The sequence below is a fragment of the Hevea brasiliensis genome, chromosome 10 (genome assembly GCF_030052815.1).
Source record: "Hevea brasiliensis isolate MT/VB/25A 57/8 chromosome 10, ASM3005281v1, whole genome shotgun sequence".
NCBI classification, from domain to species: Eukaryota; Viridiplantae; Streptophyta; class Magnoliopsida; order Malpighiales; family Euphorbiaceae; genus Hevea; species Hevea brasiliensis.
In genome coordinates, this window is record NC_079502.1 from 13,983,789 (window position 1) to 14,004,856 (window position 21,068).

The following is a 21,068-nucleotide window of genomic DNA, read 5'->3' on the forward strand; positions in this document are numbered from 1 at the left end:
CATTTCATTATTTTAAATAAATAATAAAACATAAAAATATTAAAATTTACCAAAATCTTAAAAAAAAAAAAAAACTCTTCCTCTCTAACCCTTTCTTTCTTAATTTTTATCTCTTCTCTCCTTGTATTATATCTACAAAATCACAATTTTTTCCTTCTCATCTCTATTTTTTGTTTTTTTTTTATTATTTAACGATTGACTTTGTCATTTTTTTTAATTTATTTATCAATAAAATTAATGGATAAATTTAACTTCATAAAGTAAATTTTTATTTTTTATTTTATAATTTATATTCTGTTATTATATTAAAAATATATTTTGCAAAGATTAATTATAGAATTAAATGAGAGATCGTTTGTTAAATGATTTTTTTAATTATATATGTTGAAAAAATATGTTTAATGACATTAACAATAAAGTAATTATGCAAAACTTTTAAAAAAATACAAACCCGTCGAGTATATTTATAAATTTAATATTATAATAAAAATTTATTATTTTATAAAATTATATTTTCACTTTATTATTATTATATATTAAAAATTTACACACACGTGTGTGTGTATATATATATATATAAAATAATAAAAAATAAATATCAAAATATCTCTAATTCATTAATTTGATAAATTAAAATATAATAAATTTTAAGAATCTTAAAACCACTGAATTCTCATTTCAAATTGCAGCATTTCATCGGTAAAATTCATTTCAAATGAATTCGAAATCGAATTCAATTTAATTTTATAAAATTTTATTAAATAGAATTTATCCAAACACTGTGTTAGTAGCATAAAAATCACGACTTTACCAACTTCCATAGAGTTAAACAATCCATTACTTTAACTGGTTATCGCTTGGTGGTGATACGTTATGGCATCCTCTGATGAAGAGGGTGAGATTTTGCCACAGTATGTGTCGAATTATCATTTTGTTGATGACAGTGGTGCACCGGTCTCGTTTTCGGTTTTGCCAGTCCGGTGGGATGTGAATGATGTATCGACCAACTTGGAAGGAACGCATGTTGCTTTGCGTGGGACTTGCAGTAATGGAATTCAGAAAATTTACCTGCCGGTTATGGGTTGGAAGTTTGAACTTTCTTATGTGCAGCCAGAAATATCTGTTTTCTGTAAGGCCAAGAAATGGGTTATGCTTCAAAAGCCAAGAAAGGTTTTCGAGCAAGTAGTCAGGAAAATCTTGATCACTGTTCACTGGCTTCATTTCATTAAGAAGAATCCGAATGCATCTGAGAAATCCGTGTGGAAACACTTGTTGAAGACCTTCAGGTGTTTGTTGTTGTGTAGTTTATTCTTTCAGTTTCTCTACATTTTTGTTTGCCTTTAAACAATTACCCTGTGTATTTTTGCAGCACATATGAGGATCCACCATCTGAGAATGATCTATTGGATCACAAGGGATTAATTATGGAAGCAGCAAGAAGGGATAAAGATTTAAAAGCATTCAGGGTATGAATTTTATTTCGGGCATATCTCGTGTTTAATCTTAAGATTGTGATGGGTTTTCTTATTAACATTCTTTGTGCTTCAATTTACAAGATTATATTAAAAAAAAAACCTATGCGTTGAATTAATCTGAAGTTAACTCTTATTTAAAATATGTTGTGGATTTTATGTTCTCACAAAGCAATGTGGATACACCTATTGTTTTTGTGGACCCAGCCTGATGTCTGATGTTTGGTTTTTCAAAGATTAAATGCATTATCAGTTTAAGGCAGAATGATCATGCTTGTCTGAAAAAAGAAGCCATAAGGTTTGATGCAAACTCTAGAAGCCATCTGCTAACCTTTTTATTACCATTAAGTAACATAAGGGAGAGTTTTTAAAGACTGAAATTCTGGTAAGCATCCGTTATGTTTGAGCATTTGAGTTTTCAGTTAAGTCACAAAGAACCAGAATATGTGAAAATAGTTATATTGACCAAAGTAGAGAAGGTACGACTAACTTTTTCTTGATCTGCAGCAACATAGATTCGGAGATTGATTGACTGTTCTTATTACGTTATTATGTTGCTACTCCCAATACAATCTTCACTTTGTTGGCTTTGGTATATTATTTTTAGCTTGGAGTTGTTGTCTTGTTAGATTAAGATTGTTAATTTGTTATTTCCTGTGTGCATATGTGTGTGTTAACTGATATGTGAAGGGTATTTGATGGTTAATCTTTTGAACAGTCTTTCTGTACCTTTATTGGGAAAAGTGAGGGTGGTGAAACTTTTTATGAGGTTAGTGTTCACAGCCAACTCTTGCTTGAATATTATCTCTGTCTGACTGTTCCATTCCTTCCCTTCTAATTTTCCATTGTATAATTCTTTTCTTTAATTTTTTTTTTCAAGATTTTAAAGAAAATTTCCTTGCTTGATTAACAGGGTGTTCAAACAATTATTGATGATGATGGCAGTGAAAAGGATTTTTTTGATACAGCTTGTGCAATTTGTGACAATGGTGGTGACATTTTGTGGTATGCTAATTCATTATTTCAAATTTTTTTTTTCACTAGTTTTACCAACTTTATACAACTCCATTTTGCATCAATTTTGTATGTAATATGTATGCATTTCTAACTACTTGATACTTCTTTTCTCTGAAATTTGCATTTAGGTGTGGAATGTGAAGTGGAACATGGTGAAATTACTCTGAAATCTTGTGATAAATTGAGATGGTTTCTGGCTTCAGTTAATTATTCTTTGGCACTTCCTATATAGGCATTGATACATTTTTGTTTTGAATCATGGGCTTGGTTGGAGCATACAACCAGCATCATTACATTTGTAATTTTAGAAAGTGGCATTTAAATAACAAATATAACATTGCACCTGGATTTTTTTTAAGAATATACCATGTGATATATATGATAAATTGTATGATGCTTTAGTTTCCAAGTAAAAGATGACAATATGCAATTTCTGAGAAAGTGGCCAGGTTACAGCCTGTTCTTATTTGGCCCTAAAATTGTGATATGCTGTGCAGTGTACTCAAATAATAGTGGGCATGCTTAGAAAATTAATTGTTGACAGTATAAAAATTTTTTTTCCTTAGTGGGTTTTTTTTGTAACTGACCTGATATTTTAGCCCAAAATTTTCTGTAAAAGCATGCAAGGGGAGGAGTGTGTGGGAAAGGACCACACTTGCTTCTAACAAGGTTGAAGATTTGGTGCAGTGCACAATCAAGAAATATGAGCACCTTCAAACGTAACAAAGTTGAATTGATTCTCCCATTTTCGGTGCCCACCTGAAATTGTGTAAAATATGATAAAACTTCAGAATTACTTAAGACTCTTATAATTTATTTCAAATTTTTGGGATGCAGGAAACGAATGAAGTTCAAGACATGAAAGGTTCAAGTTCTGCTACTCAATTATAGAAGCGATATAGCATCTTAGTTGGTTCAACGTAGGACAGCTTGGTTGACTGGTATTTAGATTGAAATTTATATTAAAAAGGGTAGCTGTGTGTTTATGGTTGGATGTGTACGGTATAAGTGTTGGCAAACCAAACCAAAATATCTTAGGCCATTTTGGTTATGGAGAGCCCAATGTCAAGCCCAGTTTAGTATGGAGGTCTGCTTGTTTGATGATCAACACTCCTGGGCCTGTATTTCTCAACATGGTACCATAGCGGTGAAGCCTAATAGCCGTAGATTCAAAACGCGAAAGCATGGTGGGTTGAGCCCTTGCGAGCTAGACCCATGAATTGAGCTAAATGAACCAAACTCAAGTGGATCCATGGGCTAACCTAGTGAGCTACCTTGAGGCCAGAGCTAAGAGGAGCTAGACCCAAGTTAGATTGCCCACCCCATGTAATGACAATTGACAACTAGGCCTGTGAGCCACTGTGAGCTTGAGCCTGAATCCAGTTGCATTTGAGAGGGAGTGTTGGCATATGGCTTGTGGGAACAAGTCCCACATCTGCAATGTACAAGAAAATTAAAGGGTATAAAAGTGTTGGCAGACCAAACCTGTTTGATAATCCACGCTTCTGGGCCTGTATTTCTCAACGCAGGATTTATATCTGGATGCAGCGAAAAGTACAGGGGGAAAAATTGTAAGCTACACAAAGTCCTTAGGCATCACACCTAATGTTATATAGGCATAAAAACTGATGTGTCCCTCAATATTATTTACTTTTATGACTAAGGGATGGGAGAGCTTGATGAGTTGAATAAGGTGGGCTGACTGTAATGGGCTAGGCAATATTCTGTTATTTTGTTAGGTACTTGTAATTGGGGCATTCCTAAAATGAATAACAAATGCAGAATTCTTCTTTCGCTCTTCTTCTTTAATTCTCTCTAAATCTCATCTCCTTTCTATTTCTTTCCACACCTAGTCTATTTCTCTTCTCATCCAGTCTATTTCCATCTCTTTCTCTCTCTATTCCTCTATCTCAGTGAGTGTGCAGGTCTTTTATGTAACATATATATATATATATCTAGAGAGAGAGAGAGAGAGAGAGAGAGAGAGAGAGATTTTGTGGAAAAATTAGCTTGATAATTTCTCAAGCTATGATTTGTATATATATATATATATATATATACACACACACACACACACACACACACACACACACACAATTACAGTCTCCTATTATGGAACGAATACACAATTTTAGTAATCAAGGAATTCATACATTCCTATTCCAACAATATATATATATTCCTACACTTAAATTTGTAAAATAAATCATTGAACAGTTAAATACTGCAATAATGGTCACTGGCCAGAATCTGAAGTGGAATTGGTCAAATCATGATGACCACTCTTAAAATTATGAACAAAACAATGTGATGTGACTGCCACATTTAGCGTTCTGATTATGATCTAAATTCCTGTAGCAATAGAAGAGAATCAAAATTAAAAAATGTTCTTAATTAATGTGAAAATTTCAGGAAGCATATCAATAATATGAGTTACACTTATCAAGAACTTTTGGAAGGAAGTTATCTATAATTATGCTTTGTATTAATGAAATTGCAACGTTTCTTTCTGAAGAAATTTCTGTTAGTAATAAAAAGACAACAATTCTTCTCCGCTTGTTCTTGAGGTGGTAAAATTTTTATATCCTAGGATTCATTCTGATTATTGGACTTGAACAATCTAGGTTAAAATGATAATTTCCTTCCAGCTAGTTTGTATTGGTAGAAAACAGATTTTACTTCCTTTCAATTGGAATATGTTAATTATCCAAAAGAAATTGGTTGAGGTGTTGGGCTGCTTGAGTAGCTATCATTGCATACCAGGGAGTTCTGCAATTGAGGTTGTGGTTGTGGTTGCTAGTCTACCTGTGGGTTCAGCATTTCATGTAACTTTTCTTTCGTTTATGCTCTAATCTCTTGTCAAAACCAGAGCTGCAGCTCTTAATTAGGTGTAACTGAGGTTCCTATTTCTTTTGAATAATATTGATTGTAAATCTTCTAATTAATGGCTCTAAGCTGAAAACATTTCCTTTACAACTTATGTCTTGTTTTAAGATCCTATAAAATGCTGCTTATGATAAGGATGGCTTTCACTTTGCTTACAATAACATATTTTTAATTTAATTTTATAATATTTAATATGTTCTGGTTTTTTGCAGTTGTAACGGGAGGTGCCTGAGATCATTTCACCCAACTGTTGCTGACGGGGAGGAATCTCAATGTGCATCCCTTGGCTATAGAAATAAGGCTGAATATGAAGTAAGGACCTTCTTCAATTAATATATAAAAATTAGTTCCTCTTGTCCTATATCTCTATTCTTGTACCTTTAAGAATGATACTGTTAACTATAAACACAAATAGTCAATTTGTTTTCCTAAGCATTTCAGGCAATACTTCATCCACAGAAATGGACAGGTCAATATTCTATTTCTAAGTGATGTCTGATAATGCGCAGGCAATTCAAATTTTTATGTGTGAAAATTGTATTTATCAGCAGCATCAATGCTTTGCTTGTGGCAGATTGGGCTTTTCTGATAGATCTTCGAGTCAAGAGGTATGATGTTCTGATAGTTTTAGACAGTTTTTTAATCTGGTTCATTTATTTTTATCCTCCTTGCTTAGATAACTTTTAGGTGATTTATACTAGTGAAAATATATATTGTTATATGAAAAATTTGTTTATTAAGACTTGGCATAATGATGTTAGAGCCATATGTATAGTGATAAGTTACACTTATAGTTCAAGTTTGGGATGACTTGGATTTTTAATTATATTGATAGGTTCCCAGCAACTTAGGCTGCTACATAGATAACCTTAATGTTTGTAGAATATGGGGGATAACATTGTTTTAAGAACACATCACTGTTATACAAGAATTCATGAGACTTGCGTAGAAATGAAATTGATCATCTCATTTATTTTTTTCATACAGATTTATTGTTGTTCCTGTTTTTTCCTAAATATATATGAATGCTGATGTCTGCTATTGTTGTAGAATTCTAAATATATGATTGATGTCTGCTATTGTTTGCTAAACTCATTTATCTTTTCAGAAGGAACTCTTGTTCTTATTACAAGATCATGATTGCATTTTTGGTCAAACATAAGGTGTTATAATTACTAGACGTGTATAAATATTCATACTTATATTTTGTTTTATGTTGACATTCTTCAAGGTCTTCCCTTGTGCTTCTGCTACTTGTGGCCATTTCTATCACCCACAGTGTGTTGCAAGACTGCTTCATACTGGCAATGAAACTCAAGCAGAAGAACTTAGAGCCAAAATCAGTACAGGGGAGTCTTTTGTTTGTCCTGCTCATAAATGTTTTATTTGTAAGGAATGTGAAGATGCTGATGTTGATGCATTGCAGTTTGCAATATGTAGACGTTGTCCTAAAGCATATCACAGGAAATGTTTGCCTAGGTATACCCTTGTAATTTTCACTTCTTGTACATGGCTTTTCTAGAACATATCTATAAGTTGGTGTTTTTTGACAAGTTGGCTTTATCTTCAGGGGCATAGTTCATGCACATGAAAATAATTTGGCCAGGGCTTGGGAGGGTCTTTTGCCAAATCGAAGGATCCTGATATACTGCATGTAAGAGTCATTTGGAAAATTTTATCTATTCTAATGAAAGCTTATATATGTGGCTCTTACATCGTAGATGAGGTACTTTATGCAACATTGACGCGAATTGCTTTAGCCAGGGAGCATAAGATTGATAGGCAACTAAAGACTCCTGCTAGAGACCATATAATATTTCCTAAAGTGGAAAGGAGGCACACATTACAGTTGATGCCAAGACAAAGAAAGCTTGTGATATCAAAGAGAACTGAGGTTTCTGATGGTTTTGCTGTAGATAGAACTGCTGTAAAGAAGCCAAAGCTGATCAAAAAGCTCCACGATTGTGTTGAAATTGGCAATTCTTCCGAAACAGAGAAAAGATACCCCGCACATGATTTTGAACCTTTGAAAAAATCAAATATAATTCATCCAGATAAACAAGCGTTGAAGAAGAATATTTGTTCTGTCTCTGCCAGGTCATCTACAGTAGACACAAGAAACCTGCTTTCTGGCAATAACTCATTGGTTAACTCAGGATTTTATCCATCGAAGTTTAAACAGCAGAATATTGTTAGCAGTAAAATGAAGAATTCTATCCCAGATAAGCCAGCCATGAAAAAAATAAGTAGTTCATTGCCTTCAGTTGGTGCTGAAACCAAAAAACGGTAATTGTTTTCCTTGCTATTCTGAAATATGGCTGATGCTATGCTTCTTATTATGGATATTGTAAAATAAAAGAAAAACCTTAAATTTGAAGTTCCTTTGTATGAATATTCGGTTTTTCTCCCCGATATGTAGAATTCTGATGCTAATGGAAGATGTTTCTTCCTCATTTGATGCTGAAGAATTTAAGAAAAGGAATGTCCCAAATACACTTCTATACTGTTCCAGAAATGCACTGGAAAAGTCATTTACACTAGGATTGGTGGAGGCTTCTGTAAAGGTATATCTAGATGCATGTGCAATGTTTACGCTAATAGTAGTTTCATTTGAAATCCATCATGTATCTTTGGTGTAAATATATTGACCAAGTTTTCCTGGATGTTTTAGACACTTATCTTCATAATTTTCTTGCAGGCTGTGCGAACTGCATTACAGAATCTGGAAAAAGGATGTAGTATTGAGGATGCAAAAACTGTTTGTCAACCTGAGATTCTCAAACAGATTTTCAGATGGCAGGTTTAAGCCAGTTTTACATATATATGTGATGCAGTTGTGGATGAAGATTAGAATTAGGAATTTTATTAGAATTAAGAATTTTATTTATTGTGGAATTAGGAAATTTAAAGTTTTGTTGTTTAGAAACTTTATTCTTATTAGGTCTATCATTTCCTAGTTTATTTTGATTTAATATTCCTAATTAGATATGAACTAGGGTTTCTAATCCTAATATAATAGGGTCATTCTCTCTATAAATAGGTCTAGCTTTTTAATATTTAGTAGCTTTTGTCTGTGATTATTATTAAGAATTGTTAAGAAACTACTCAACCTAAAAGTTTTAGCTTGTAGGATAGGTGAAGGCTCCAAAAATAGTTTTATATCTCTAACACATTTTGCAAGCGAATGCCCAGTGGGTTTAAAGTATGAACAAGCAAAGGCCCACTTTACTTTGTGCTAAAATATTTAATTAATAAATGGGAATGAATAGGATTTGAACTTTGAACGTTTTTATCTGAGAGGCTCTAATACTATGTCAATAAACTACTTAATTTAAAAGTTTAAACTTGTAGATGATGACCTCAAGAATAATTTTATATCTGTAATAAGAATAAATAAAATTTATGTTGAGAATTTGTTTCTCTAGAATTTCTTTTTATTTTTGAGAATTTGTTTCTCTTTTCTAGGAATTTGTTTTGATCCTAGCTCTGCATCAATTTGCTTCGGGCTTGTAATTTGCTGCACTATATTGTGTTGATGATGGATGCTTTTGGCTTGCAATATGCTTGTGTTGTATGTTAATTGGTGTGGTTTCTCTTCTTTATTGTAGCATGTTAATTTGATTTTTATAAGATGACTTTTGTTTCTAGAGAAGAACTGTATTTTCCTTGACAACTTGCACAAAAATGTAGTAAAGTAGGATTGCAATAATGTAGCGTGGAAAGTGAATTTCTATGTGTTAGTGTGTGATTATCAACCACTGCTCGACAGTAATTAAATTTATTGCTTTAAGCTGCATCTGTAATATCCCTTGCATCACTGCTTTGCTATAATTTCGGAGAAAGTGTATGCATGCATGTCTGAGTTTGCATTTCCACCTTAATTAGTTGAACTTTATCAAGTGCATGGACGGATCTAGAAAGATTTTAGTTTTAGTTTTTTTTTTTTTTTTTTTTTTTTTTGGGGGGGGGGGGGGGGGGGCGGGGAGGGAGGGAGGGAGATTTGGAGTTCTTATATCTCACTAAAAGTACAATTTTTATTCATAATACTTATTTTATCTTAAAATTAAAATGAAATGAGAACATTTTTGTTTTTATATAATTTTAAAATTAAAAATTGCAAAAGTAAAATAAAAATACCACAAACTTTGCATGTTATTTTTTTAATGAAATTTAGTTTTTTTTTTTTTTTTTTATAATTTGTTTAGATTATATAGAAATATTAAAAGCTATGGTTTACATTTACTTTAATGAAATTTAGTTATTATTGAATATAGAAATCCTACAAGTTGTAGTTTACATTTTTTAAAAGATTAATATGTATTCTTTTTTTATTAAAATTTTTATAAATTTTTTGTAATATGAGAAATTTGTAGCGTATCAAATTATTTATAAATTTAATAGGCTTTTTTATTAATTTGGGGAACCAATTTTAATATTTTTACAAATTTTTATATACAATTTTTCAATACTAAAAGCATTATAAGAAAAGAAAAATTTAGGCTGGCCCCTCAACCCTCTTCCCCTCATCCCCGATTAAGTGATATATTTTCAATCGCCTTTTGAACTGTTGTTTGTTGTTCTGCGTAATATGAGTTTGATGGTATTGTTCTTTTAAATCTATACTTAAGATTTCAAGGTCTGATGGAGAAAATGAGCGTGTGGTAATCTGTCTTTTGCTGTGATTTTAGTTTTTTTAGGGGAGGACCAAGATCTTGGTCTGGAAGAATTAGAGGTGCTTTTGTAAATGAAATAATTAGCTTTTTGTTGGAGAAAAGATAGTTTTTATTTTAATTTGGAGTCAGGTGGTTGGAGATTGTGGTTTGAAAGAAATGCCCATATATTTGAGGATCAGAACTTTATTTCTGTGCGATTGCTGTAGAATAAAATGAATTCTGGTATCTTTGTTGGTTTTATGCTTTAATGAGTTCTAAAAGAGTGTCTTTAGCTGATTTTAAACATGATAGGAGGGTGTTAAATTAGTTTACTTTTGCTTCCTTGATATATTATCCTCCAATTTGTTTGTCTTCATTAATAAAATTATAATATTTTATCAACAAATAGATAAAAATTAATAAACCTTCTAAAATAAGTTGGCAATTGAAGTTGTCAACCCAAGGTTTAGAATCATTTAGAATGATAAATGACCTTTTCTTTTAGTTAGTAATTCCTTGCATTAAATGGCTCTTTGTCAGTTCGCACCTGATACATCGAGTATTTTGTTATAATTGCTATGTGAAGTTTCCTTTTGCAAGCATGCTGATTGTTTGCTCATATTTGTAGAAAAAGCTTGGAATCTACCTCACACCTTTTCTCCATGGAGCACGCTATACATCTTTTGGTCGCCATTTTACACAAGTAGGGAAGCTTAAGGAGGTAAATATTTGTCTCCTTATCCTTGTCAAAAACAGGTTGAAGAATTCTCCTCTACTTTATTAGGCTTAAACTGATTTACTAATCACCACTGTGGAGATGGGCAATTTAGTGGCCTCCAAATACAAATTGTACCAACCAATCAGAGTTGAATATGCTGCTTGTGATTTAATACCCAGTCTGCTTAATACTAGAAATGAGTACTCAGCATTTTTTTTTTTATCAATTACAAGGAAGGCATAGAGGAAAATTTGTGTTCTATTTCATGAAGGAATTGATAAAAATATATACAAGTGGTTCCTAGCTAATTAGGAATACAAATCCCTAAAATTGGGTTAGACAATCAGCTATACAAGAATTACATAATTAATTAGTAATATATAAGTTGACTTTCCTTAACGGAAGGCATTATGCTATTGTAGTTCAAAGGTTTAATGTGGAAAGATAGTGATAGAGATGTCGAACTGTATAAACAAACTGTTGAATTTTCTGTTCAGTTAATTAATTTTCTTAGCTAAAAGGCCTTTAATGTTTTAGATATAGCATTGAAGTTTCATTCCCAAGTGGCCTGCAGGAGTAAGTGTTCAAGTGAAATCAACGTTTTAGCAATGATAGTAAGAACCAAAGGAGGTCAATTTTGCTCTAGACTAATTTTGGGGGCTGTAATTATTCTCTTTACGGGCCGTAATTATTGTCTGAGGGTTTGCTTTTTCGCAGATATTTGGTAGTTTTTGTCCCTTGTTATCTAGAAGCATGCATACCTGTGGTCATATTTTTTTGTCCCTCATTATCTAGAAGCATATATCTTTAGAGTGTCTGGACTATTAAAATTTATAGCTTCAAGTTTGAAACACAGGTTGGTTATGATGAATACACATGAATGTGTGGAATGTATTAAGAGTTAAGAATCAATTTTAGTTGAATTTAGTGTCGTCTGAACTGAAAAGTAAAGATTCAAGGAAATTCCTTTATGTGCCAGTAAATCTATTTACAGACCCATGAAAAAGAAAAAGGAAAAAAAGAGACAAATTTACAATGGGAAATACCATGGATTTGAGCTTCCTATATTAGATGACTTTTTCTTTTCCTGTTGTTTGTTGTTGATGTGGGTATAATTATTACAAGTGCTTATATACACAAATGTGCCAACTTATAATTTCTAATCCTAATGATAAGTTATTAGCTTTTAAGTAATATTCTTACTATTCAATGTGTTTCACTATTACTGGTAAGTCTGCATATGCACAAATTATTTTGTCATCTTTAGTATTGTTTATGCATCTAAACCTTTATCGTTACTCCCTGTCCCACAAAGGTTGTCTGCTATTCCTTTTTAAGTCCCAAAATATATGCCCATTTTTCACAAGGTCAAACAAATTTTATAGTAGTTTTCCTATTTTACCCTTTATTAACCCCATAATAAAATGTGAGATTAATTGCAACTTTGTATATTTCAAGACAAACACAAAATAAAGAGAAGGATGCCAATTTTTCTATAAAATAATGAGTGGTATAAAAGGAAGAATGAATTAAAAAAGTGAGGTGGCATACTATTAGTTATGTTTTCTTAAACTGTGTGAAAAAAGAAGGTGACGATCTTTATGGGACGGAGGAAGTATTTGTAATATAGTTATATCCATTTGGGGTCCTTACAAGTAATATTGGAATACTGTTATAAGTCATATGGCAAAGCTAATAGTCAGAGTTTCGTTGTCCAGATTGTTGATCGGCTCCAGTGGTATGTTCAAGATGGTGATATGGTAAGTTTATAACTTCTTGGATTTAATGCATGTCTCTAATTTTATTTGTTGGCATAATGTTAATTTGTGTCAATAAGCATTCTAATGAAATGCCCTGATGCAAATTCAATTATTCTATTGAAATGCCCTAATGCAAATTCAAATCTTCCATGTTTTCTTGACATTGCCTAACATCTTTCTCATTTTATTGTTTCGATAATTGTTTTTTGTTCTCTAAATGTTTGATTTTGCTGTAGTTGCTATTGTTAATCTGATTATTGGCTTCTTCATGCCTGGGTGCTACTTCCACTTAACAGATAGTCGATTTCTGCTGCGGTTCTAATGAATTCAGTTGTCTGCTGAAAGAAAAACTTGAACAAACTGGAAAATCATGCTTATTCAGAAACTATGATATTATTCAAGCTAAGGTACTAATGACCTCTCTTGTAATGGTGGACTGGTGCATTTTTATCAAAAATTCTCTTGGCATACATCTGGTCAGTGCATTTGGCAATCCCAGTTCCTGGTCAATGCTGTGATGTAGCTGGAGATCATTAGTACAGATCTTTTTCTGAAAATATTATCATAAAGCATATATATATATATCTTCTTTAGCGTTGCTTATTTTATTTCTCATTTAACATCCCTATCCTCCTCTTTTCGAGGGAGTGAAGGACCAAAATGTCTCTTGGCCTTTATTTGGTAAAGCTTCATTTGCAACATTATTAAGGAAAATATGGCTTTGCAAAGAGTTGAATGTCAACATAAATTTGTGTACCAAACCTCAAGCTCTTCAAGTTAAAAAATTGCAAAATTTCTGGGTAAATGTCCTTTTCATCAATAAAACAAAACAGGTTTCATTTTAGGAATTATTTCTGTATTGTCTTTTATATCAATTTTCCCAATATTTTGGCCTTTTTTTGGTGAGCCTCCTTTTGCAAAGGCTGAATGTTGACAATTTAGAGAAGCAAAGTACTGCTGATCCAGAGCGTTGCTGAGTCAAGTGAATCATTGAGCCCAAGCTCAACTCGATTCAAAAAACTCGAGACTTTAAACTTTACTCAATTTGACTCAACCAAGCTTTATCTTTTCTTCCTCAAGCTTGACTCAATTAGATATTTAAGATACTCGAGTTTAACTCGACTCGTTTATCATTATAAATTTAATTGAAAATTATTATTAACTTCAAATTAAAACTTGAACAAGCTTGAGTGAGCTCGAATTAGCATTTGTAATATATATTTAGGTTAAAATGATAAATATTATAATTTATTTTTTAAATATAATATATAATATTTTAAAATTATATAAAAGGATAAACATATGATTAGACTCTTAAGCTACTCATAGTCAAGTATTATACAGTATTCAAATTCAGCCTAAATTGTTACCGAATGACTAGATAAAAAGTGAGTCAATTTTTAGTATTTTGCAAGTGGAGTTCAAGTGGTTCATGGATGGCTTGACTCATTTGTTTGATAAGAATGTATGTAAACATCAAAAAGAAACTTGATTCTTTTGTGTTTGATGTGCACGTATTTAACTTTAATTTGTATGCAACCATTGATCTAACATCTTAGATGTCCATTTGGCAGAACGATTTTTGTTTTGAGAAGAAAGATTGGTTGAAGGTTGGTTTAGGCGAATTACCTGATGGTGCACGACTGGTAAGGCCGCTTGATTCAGTTGATAAGCATACATACTTAAATTGTTATAATGATTACATCTTTATTAGATAATGGGGTTGAATCCGCCCTTTGGTGTGAAAGCATCTCTTTCTAATATTTTCATCAAGAAGGCTCTTGAGTTTAAGCCAAAGCTCATTGTTCTTATCACTCCAAAGGAAACTGAAAGGTGAGCAACTGCAACTTATCCATATTTAGTTTTTGCAAATGAATCCGCAAGGCGATCATTGCTTCACTTTCTGATATTTTGATGTTTGTCAGACTAGACAAAAACGGTGCATATGATTTAATTTGGGAGGATGATGCATTACTTTCAGGCAAGGTATGTGGGAATGCACCAACTTATTATTGGTCCCACTCTCCCAGTTATTGAGAAAAGATGAACGTCTGATGATGTACATTTTGTTTTGATTTGTTTGTTTTACAGGCATTTTATCTCCCTGGGTCAGTTGATGTGAATGACAATCAAATGGAGAGTTGGAACCTAAGCCCACCTCCACTGTATCTATGGAGCCGTACTGATTGGACTGTCAGGCACATGTCAGTAGCACAACAGTGTGGCCACATATGAAAGCATAAAGGTAGAGTTATCTCATGGACGAGAATCAATGACCTTGTGCTAATTTCTCCAGTTACACAGATATCCAACTGTAAAAACCTGTAGAAAATGGAGTATTGTAAGAACAGTTTGTGGAATTGACAATGGCAACCGATTACTATTTATCTCCTCATTTTCTTTCCAAGTGGTTTTCACATGTGACTTACAACTATTTAAAAGTAAATTAGGTAGTTTTACTTTTAATTACTTAAAAATAATTTTTAAATTATTTAAATATTTAATTGAAATGTGTTTAAAAATAATTTAATTTATTAAAATAATAAAAAGATACGTAATTAAGAAAGTGTTTGATTTGATTAATTATTTTTAATTTTTAAATTAAAATATATTTTTTAATTTATAAATTAATTTAAAAATAATAAATTCATTATTTGATAAAATTACTTAAAATTAATTTTTAAATAATTTAAATATTTAATTAAAATATACTTTAAAATAACTCAATTTATCAAAATATCAAAAAAGATATATCATTAAATGTATTTATTAAAATGAAGATAATATTGATATTTTAAAAAATTATTAGGATAATAAAATCTTTTATTTAATCAAAATATAATTTTAAAATTAATAGAGAAGTCACAAATAAATAATGTCATACTAATTTATTTACAAGTCAAACTAAACACTTTTTATAAAATTACTTAAAATAAAATTATTTTTAAGTAGTTTTATTACTCTTTGTAAAATTACTTAAAAGTAATTTTTTAAATAATTTTATTAAAAAATAAACTACTTGTTTTTAAAATAACTTATCAATTAAAAAATATATTTTTAAATCCAAAAGATAAGAAGAATAAGGTTGAGAGAAGAAGAAAGAAAGCTGCCTTCTCAAAAAAAAAAAGTTGCTCAAATGAAAACAATGCTATGAGAACACGTTTTGATTAGTGAAATAAAAATTCTGGAGATGATCATCATCTCACATCAGAAACAAAATTACAAGCCAGCGATGCCCTGACTTGCATCTTTGATTTAATCCCATATGTTCCAACAATCCGTGATTTACACTCAACCACCTAATACATCATTGAAATCAGCAGACACCCTTTACCGGGTCCTCCCCTCTTCACAGATGGAACTCCATAAAATTAAACATTCTCACTTCCATGGAAATAACAAGCCCCTTCTTTGGAATGTCTTAAATGTAACAACTTTGATCAAACTGTGATGGTAACTGCTATTTTTCATCCATTTTCAACGAGTTTAATCTTCTCAATCTTTCATCCAGCTCTGCCATTACTGCCGGTTCTTGCTTTTTCCTTTGCTTTGATATAGTGTTGGTTGTCATTGAACCTATTTTATCAAATGCCACCTGCAAGATTTATGTTGCAGAAGTTTCAATCTACACCTTGTGCTTTTTCTTTTTCTTTTTTTTTAAAAAAAAATCTTTCATTGAGATTAATAAGTCAGCGCCTCGCCACCAAGTCACCGATAAATAAAATGGGCACTTGACACAAAAGATGATCAGGGGCCTAGAGGGTGGGAAAAGATGCAGACATCAATGGAAGGAAATAATCCTTTTTCAGCTTTTGAAACATTTTCATGCACATAGCTTAAGGAATTAATCTGCTTAACATATCAACTTCTATATGCAGTAATTGAAGTTTTGTCATTCTTGTATTGTAAAACAAAAACTAAAATTTTGCTTTATCATCCCCACTAGTAAATTCCATTCAATAACATGCACTGTGTTCCCTCCCTCTCCTCCCCCGCCCCCCAAAAAGCAGTTAGTTGCCTTACCGTTAATAATTCATCTGGATCAAAGAGGTGATGGGTGGTTTTCTGTAATACATTAATTACATCACCGACATGATGAGTCAGAAGCAGCTCTTCTTCCTTCATCTGCAATTGAAAATTATAACATTTTATTTTAACTTTTCTAATTAGCAGTGTTCAAGAAACATTTAAGGTCGGATATAAAAATTCATGCAATTCGAAGAGCTTAATGGCAACAGAAGTTAGCACCTTAAATATAGCCAAAGCTACATGAAACAGAACCTTTGCCCCCTCAAAGAAAAGGACATCCCACACTCGCAGAGTTGTCTGGACAAATAACCCACAGAGAAGAATTGTTGATTATCAAACAAAAGCTCAAATATATGCGGTTCTTTCTGAATGAGATGAGATTGTGTGGGATGGGGAAGGGGGAATCAGTGCTTTTCTAACCTCTGAAGGCAAGCTCTTTGAGAATAGGCATAAGAACCACTCAGTGGCAACCAGGGAAACATCGAACTCCAGTTCTTCCAAATGAGCAGCTATCCTGCATTTTTCTTTTCCAATATTAGAACAAATAACAAGTACTTGACAAAAAACAAATCAGTCAAGTCACTGAAAGGAAAATACCTTGGGCACTTTTTAACAAGCAAATCTTTGAAAACCCTTTGTTCCACGTGGCATCCTGACAAGTTATTTGTGTAGCAATCATTAACTAATACATTTTCCAGGAGAACAGCAAGCATCCAAAAAGCATCTTCCTCTGTTTTCAACACAAGCAACAGCAGTGCTGCAACATAATTTAACCCCTGTACAAAGGATAATTCAGATACTCAGTAGAATTACCTAAACTAGGAATAAAATAGTGACAAGCTAAGAAAGTATGCCATGATATACTCCTATATGAAGTTGATAGCTAGTTGACAGCTAGATACCTACCGGAGGAGTTAGCAGCTAGCAGGAACCCATTTTTGCCTCTCGAATAGCAAACAGATAAATCTTAGTAGGTGATGGTGCTCTACTTCCCATAAAACAAATTGGCTAAGCTACTTTCATAATATCTCTAAATTTCTAAAATTTTGAAAATGTGTTACATGTTCCTCAATGTGCCAGAATTAAAGCAATGATTCTGAGGTTCAGCAACTACAGCTATTTTGTGATTGATAAATCTAAAGGAACGAATTCTATGATAGCAATAAAACAGCCCATGCTTTGCAGATAGGCAAGTGATTTAGATGGATTTGATATCATGATGACTAAGGAAGCATAAGGATATAAACATAACAATATGAATATGTGAGAATATCATAATAACAATGTCATGATTAGGAGTAAAGCATAAGATTGAATATATTTAAATGATGAGTAAACATTACTTATGAAATTTGTATGCTGCAATCTGAAGGCATTAGTAACATGTACTACTAAATTATTTGAAAAAGACATGTCTTTTGTGATGAAAACTAACATATATAATATGAAGTTTGAATGGAAATAGAACTTCAGATATGCAATGCGTATCAAGATTTATTTTGCTCTGTACCAAAAGCTGTGTAACAGAATTGTGCACCAATGTCATGCTATAATTCTGTTGTATGCTCTTAGGTCTTAACGTTTATAAATTTGCACCCTTCATAATCAGACAAGTTTAACCCCATAAATACCCACCTGGCAATAGCCAACATCGGAATCACGGAAAGAATACCCAACAAGAACACGTCGGAGAGCAGCATGACCCTCTGGAGTGTCCAACCATGGGTGACCAGGAAAGGTTCGTGGCAGATCCTGCAAGAATATACAAACAAATAATCAAACAAAGCCAAAGCAATCATCAAAATAAACAAAAAAAACCTGGAAGGGGAACTACTTGGAATATATATATATATATATATATATATATATATATATATATATATATATATATATATATATAAACAATGTTTTTACTGAGAAAACCACATGACAGAAAAGCATCAAAATAAACAAAGCAAAAAAATTAATCACCAATGTAATCTCATCTTTTATAATTATAACAATCTTAGATACATTAATAAGCACACTGCATATGAAAATTTTAACATTTTTCCTTGGGCTGTTTCTTGCCTAGTTCAGAGGGGGCAAAATCAAAAGGATCTTCAAGAGACAGGAAAAGCCTCTCTCTGACTCTGTTCTAGGTCCTTAGACTAGCATTCCTTATTTTTTAGTATAGCAGTCAGACTTCTCAATTCTGATCATGTTTTTGCCGTCACAGATGTTGTCGATTTCCTCTCTTGTAACACTCTTCTCTTTCATTTGTACTCCAGCTCTACTTCCTTAGTGAACTTAGTAATTTTCTTCATCATTCATAAAATAGAAGAAAACAGCTGCCTTAACGTTTGTCCTCCTTTCCCCAATTCAATTTCTGAAGGCAGAGTAATGCCTTGGATAAGAAAATTGAAAAATCATAAGATACAATCTCATTGATTCATGTTTATGTGAGCTCTTAGGTCCAAGTACTTTATATCACATACAATTTCATTGATTCATGTTTATGCAGGAACTGAGATCTGTTGCAAATTCACCCCTCCTCTAAATTAAAAGATGGTAACCATACATATTTTATAGGCAGATCTACAAGCAGGTAAATATGCAGTGATTCCTGCGTGCTTTTTCAGCCTATCATAAGTACTCAACATCATCACGAACATTTTTTTTAAAACTACATTAACTTTCTTCAATCTAAAAGCAAGACAAATGCTCAGTTCAATTTTTAACATAAATAGCAAATTGCATAAACGCAGAGTATGTCATTTAGTTTCATCTACAATGAATAGAAACTGATACTAATCTAAAGAAGAACAAATCCCATCTTTCTAAAAGAAATCTAACCCCTCATAAAGCTCTCACACCTGCAAAATCGAACTCAACCAGAATAAAACACCAATTACAGAAGATAACCATCATTGCAATTCAAAAGCTAATGCACTTAAATGTGATAAATCAAACCCCCATAACCATCAAATCTAAGTCACAAGTCGTCAATCACTACCAGGGAAGGGAAAAGAAAAGAAAAGGGCAAGAAAGAAAGAACGAAACTACACAAGGCAATGCACCAAAATGAAATCATCAATCAAAATTAACCGATGAATGAATCCAAATTATAACAAAACTAGCATTACAAATGCAGACTCACATGATCAATCTGCCTTGTAGCTGGTGTAACCTTCCCTTCAACAGCCTTGGTCAAATCATTATAATAGCTGTCAGGCACCGTAGACTTCTTCTTTGCAGCTCCAGAGAGCGAAAACCAAACCTTAGGCCTAAGCACAGCGGGTATCCCCTTCCTTATAAGCCTCTTCAAAGTGATTGCATTAGCTAAAGTAGACAATTTAAGAGAGGATTTCAACGCAATCCCTTCAGCTATTGAAGTAACCTGAGGCTGCAAATACCAATTAGCACCTTTGCTAGCCTCTAATGCCCACCAAACCCTCCCTTGTTGTCTCACCTTCTCTCTTACCTCATTCAATACATTAACATCATCCACATTGCCTTCTACAGTGAATCCGTAAAGGTCTTGGAATTTGACTGTTAAATTTGCCCTTCTTGAATGGATGCTTGGCCTCAAGACTGGGATTTGAGACTGGAATTCTAAGGAAACCTCTCTTTTGGTATGTGTTTTGTACATATCTAGGATTTCTGCTTATGGTCCCTTGTGATAGATCAAGAGAGGAAGCTATAGAGAGAAATGGGAAACAAAAAGAAAGGCTTTTTGTCAAATAAGAAAAGGCCACAGGCTTGGAAACATGTGAAATGGTCAAGCTTTGAATTCTTAACAGCTTGGAATTGAGTTAGCCTCAAATGGGTATATAAGTATTTGATAAAAGAAGACTCCCAAACAAAAATTATCACAAAAAAGAGAAATATATTACATATGAAAATGCCTATGAAAGACCCTATTAAGCCATTCATAAAAGCTTTAGAAATCCAATTAACAAGCAACTAGCAGTTAGAATGAAAAATTAATAATACCAATAAAGCTTTTACCTTTTCAGGTGGGCTCATGAAAAAGAAATGAGACAACAAGGGAGACTCAGAAAACGAAAAATTTTACTTAAACGTACAAAAAACAAAATGAAGAGCAAAACCCAGAAAAGAGAGATCTTCTTGGTAATCCATATACTCAGAGAGAGAGCAAGAGAGAGAGAGAGAGTAGAAGAAGAGAAGATATTGGAACAAATGGATGATAAAGAAAAAAGTCCCTACCTTTGTGGGAGCTTATAGCTTGAAAAAAAAAATGGAGGACTCGACGGGAATATAGGTGGCCTGAGGAGGTCTTCTCTGGTGGAGGACAAATGAAGGGATATGATAAACTTGAAGGGATGAAACTGCAGAAGTTTTTCTTTCAGGAGGACTAATCTATAATTTTCTTTTAAATACTTCCTACAAATAATATAATTTTTTAGAACGTTATGGAATTAAACTTGAGTGGATAATAAAGAGAGACGTTGCTGATGCTTGAAAGAGGAATTTTGCCATTTTTGCATTTCATTTAGATTGCAATATTCCTAAATTACCCTTCAAGGTTGTC

At 32.5% G+C, this 21,068-nt stretch overlaps 2 protein-coding genes across 6 annotated transcripts; one reads left to right on the forward strand and one right to left on the reverse strand.

Moving 5' to 3' along the window:
• The first annotated feature begins 796 nt into the window (after nt 1–796).
• Nucleotides 797–14,900, forward strand: LOC110657900 (protein ENHANCED DOWNY MILDEW 2). 5 transcript variants are annotated; one of them, XM_021815342.2, is made up of 18 exons: nt 798–1,286; nt 1,370–1,466; nt 2,191–2,241; nt 2,386–2,477; nt 5,588–5,687; nt 5,885–5,983; nt 6,607–6,854; nt 6,946–7,029; nt 7,140–7,661; nt 7,795–7,939; nt 8,074–8,175; nt 10,656–10,748; nt 12,464–12,505; nt 12,802–12,912; nt 14,080–14,151; nt 14,220–14,338; nt 14,431–14,491; nt 14,597–14,900. In XM_021815342.2, the coding sequence occupies exons 1-18, from the start codon at nt 874–876 to the stop codon at nt 14,738–14,740; spliced, it is 2,595 nt and encodes an 864-aa protein (XP_021671034.2). In that variant the 5' UTR covers nt 798–873; the 3' UTR covers nt 14,741–14,900. The 5 variants fall into 5 exon arrangements, with proteins under 5 accessions (XP_057985177.1, XP_021671034.2, XP_021671038.2 ...); XM_021815346.2 differs by having other exon boundaries at nt 14,436–14,491; nt 14,619–14,900; XM_021815345.2 differs by having other exon boundaries at nt 14,436–14,491; nt 14,597–14,739.
• Nucleotides 14,901–15,654: 754 nt separating this feature from the next.
• LOC110657898 (uncharacterized) lies at nt 15,655–20,913 on the reverse strand. The gene is made up of 7 exons (XM_021815340.2): nt 19,674–20,913; nt 18,170–18,286; nt 17,132–17,310; nt 16,955–17,048; nt 16,754–16,831; nt 16,529–16,630; nt 15,655–16,100 (listed from the first exon to the last, which is right to left on the reverse strand). Exons 1-7 carry the CDS (start codon nt 20,163–20,165, stop codon nt 15,966–15,968), a joined length of 1,197 nt encoding a protein of 398 aa, XP_021671032.1. The 5' UTR covers nt 20,166–20,913; the 3' UTR covers nt 15,655–15,965.
• Nucleotides 20,914–21,068: the final 155 nt, after the last annotated feature.

Excerpts from the sequence above, each read along its gene's own strand:
- LOC110657898 (XM_021815340.2), bottom strand. The coding sequence starts at position 20,165 with ATGTACAAAACACATACCAAAAGAGAGGTTTCCTTAGAATTCCAGTCT. Across the intron at positions 17,311-18,169 it reads CCGATGTTGGCTATTGCCAG|GGGTTAAATTATGTTGCAGC; the intron begins GTGGGTATTTAT and ends TCCTTTGTACAG. Across the intron at positions 16,631-16,753 it reads TAGCTTTGGCTATATTTAAG|ATGAAGGAAGAAGAGCTGCT; the intron begins GTGCTAACTTCT and ends TTTCAATTGCAG.
- LOC110657900 (XM_021815342.2), top strand. The coding sequence starts at position 874 with ATGGCATCCTCTGATGAAGAGGGTGAGATTTTGCCACAGTATGTGTCG. Across the intron at positions 2,478-5,587 it reads AATGGTGGTGACATTTTGTG|TTGTAACGGGAGGTGCCTGA; the intron begins GTATGCTAATTC and ends GGTTTTTTGCAG. Across the intron at positions 14,152-14,219 it reads TACCTGATGGTGCACGACTG|ATAATGGGGTTGAATCCGCC; the intron begins GTAAGGCCGCTT and ends CATCTTTATTAG.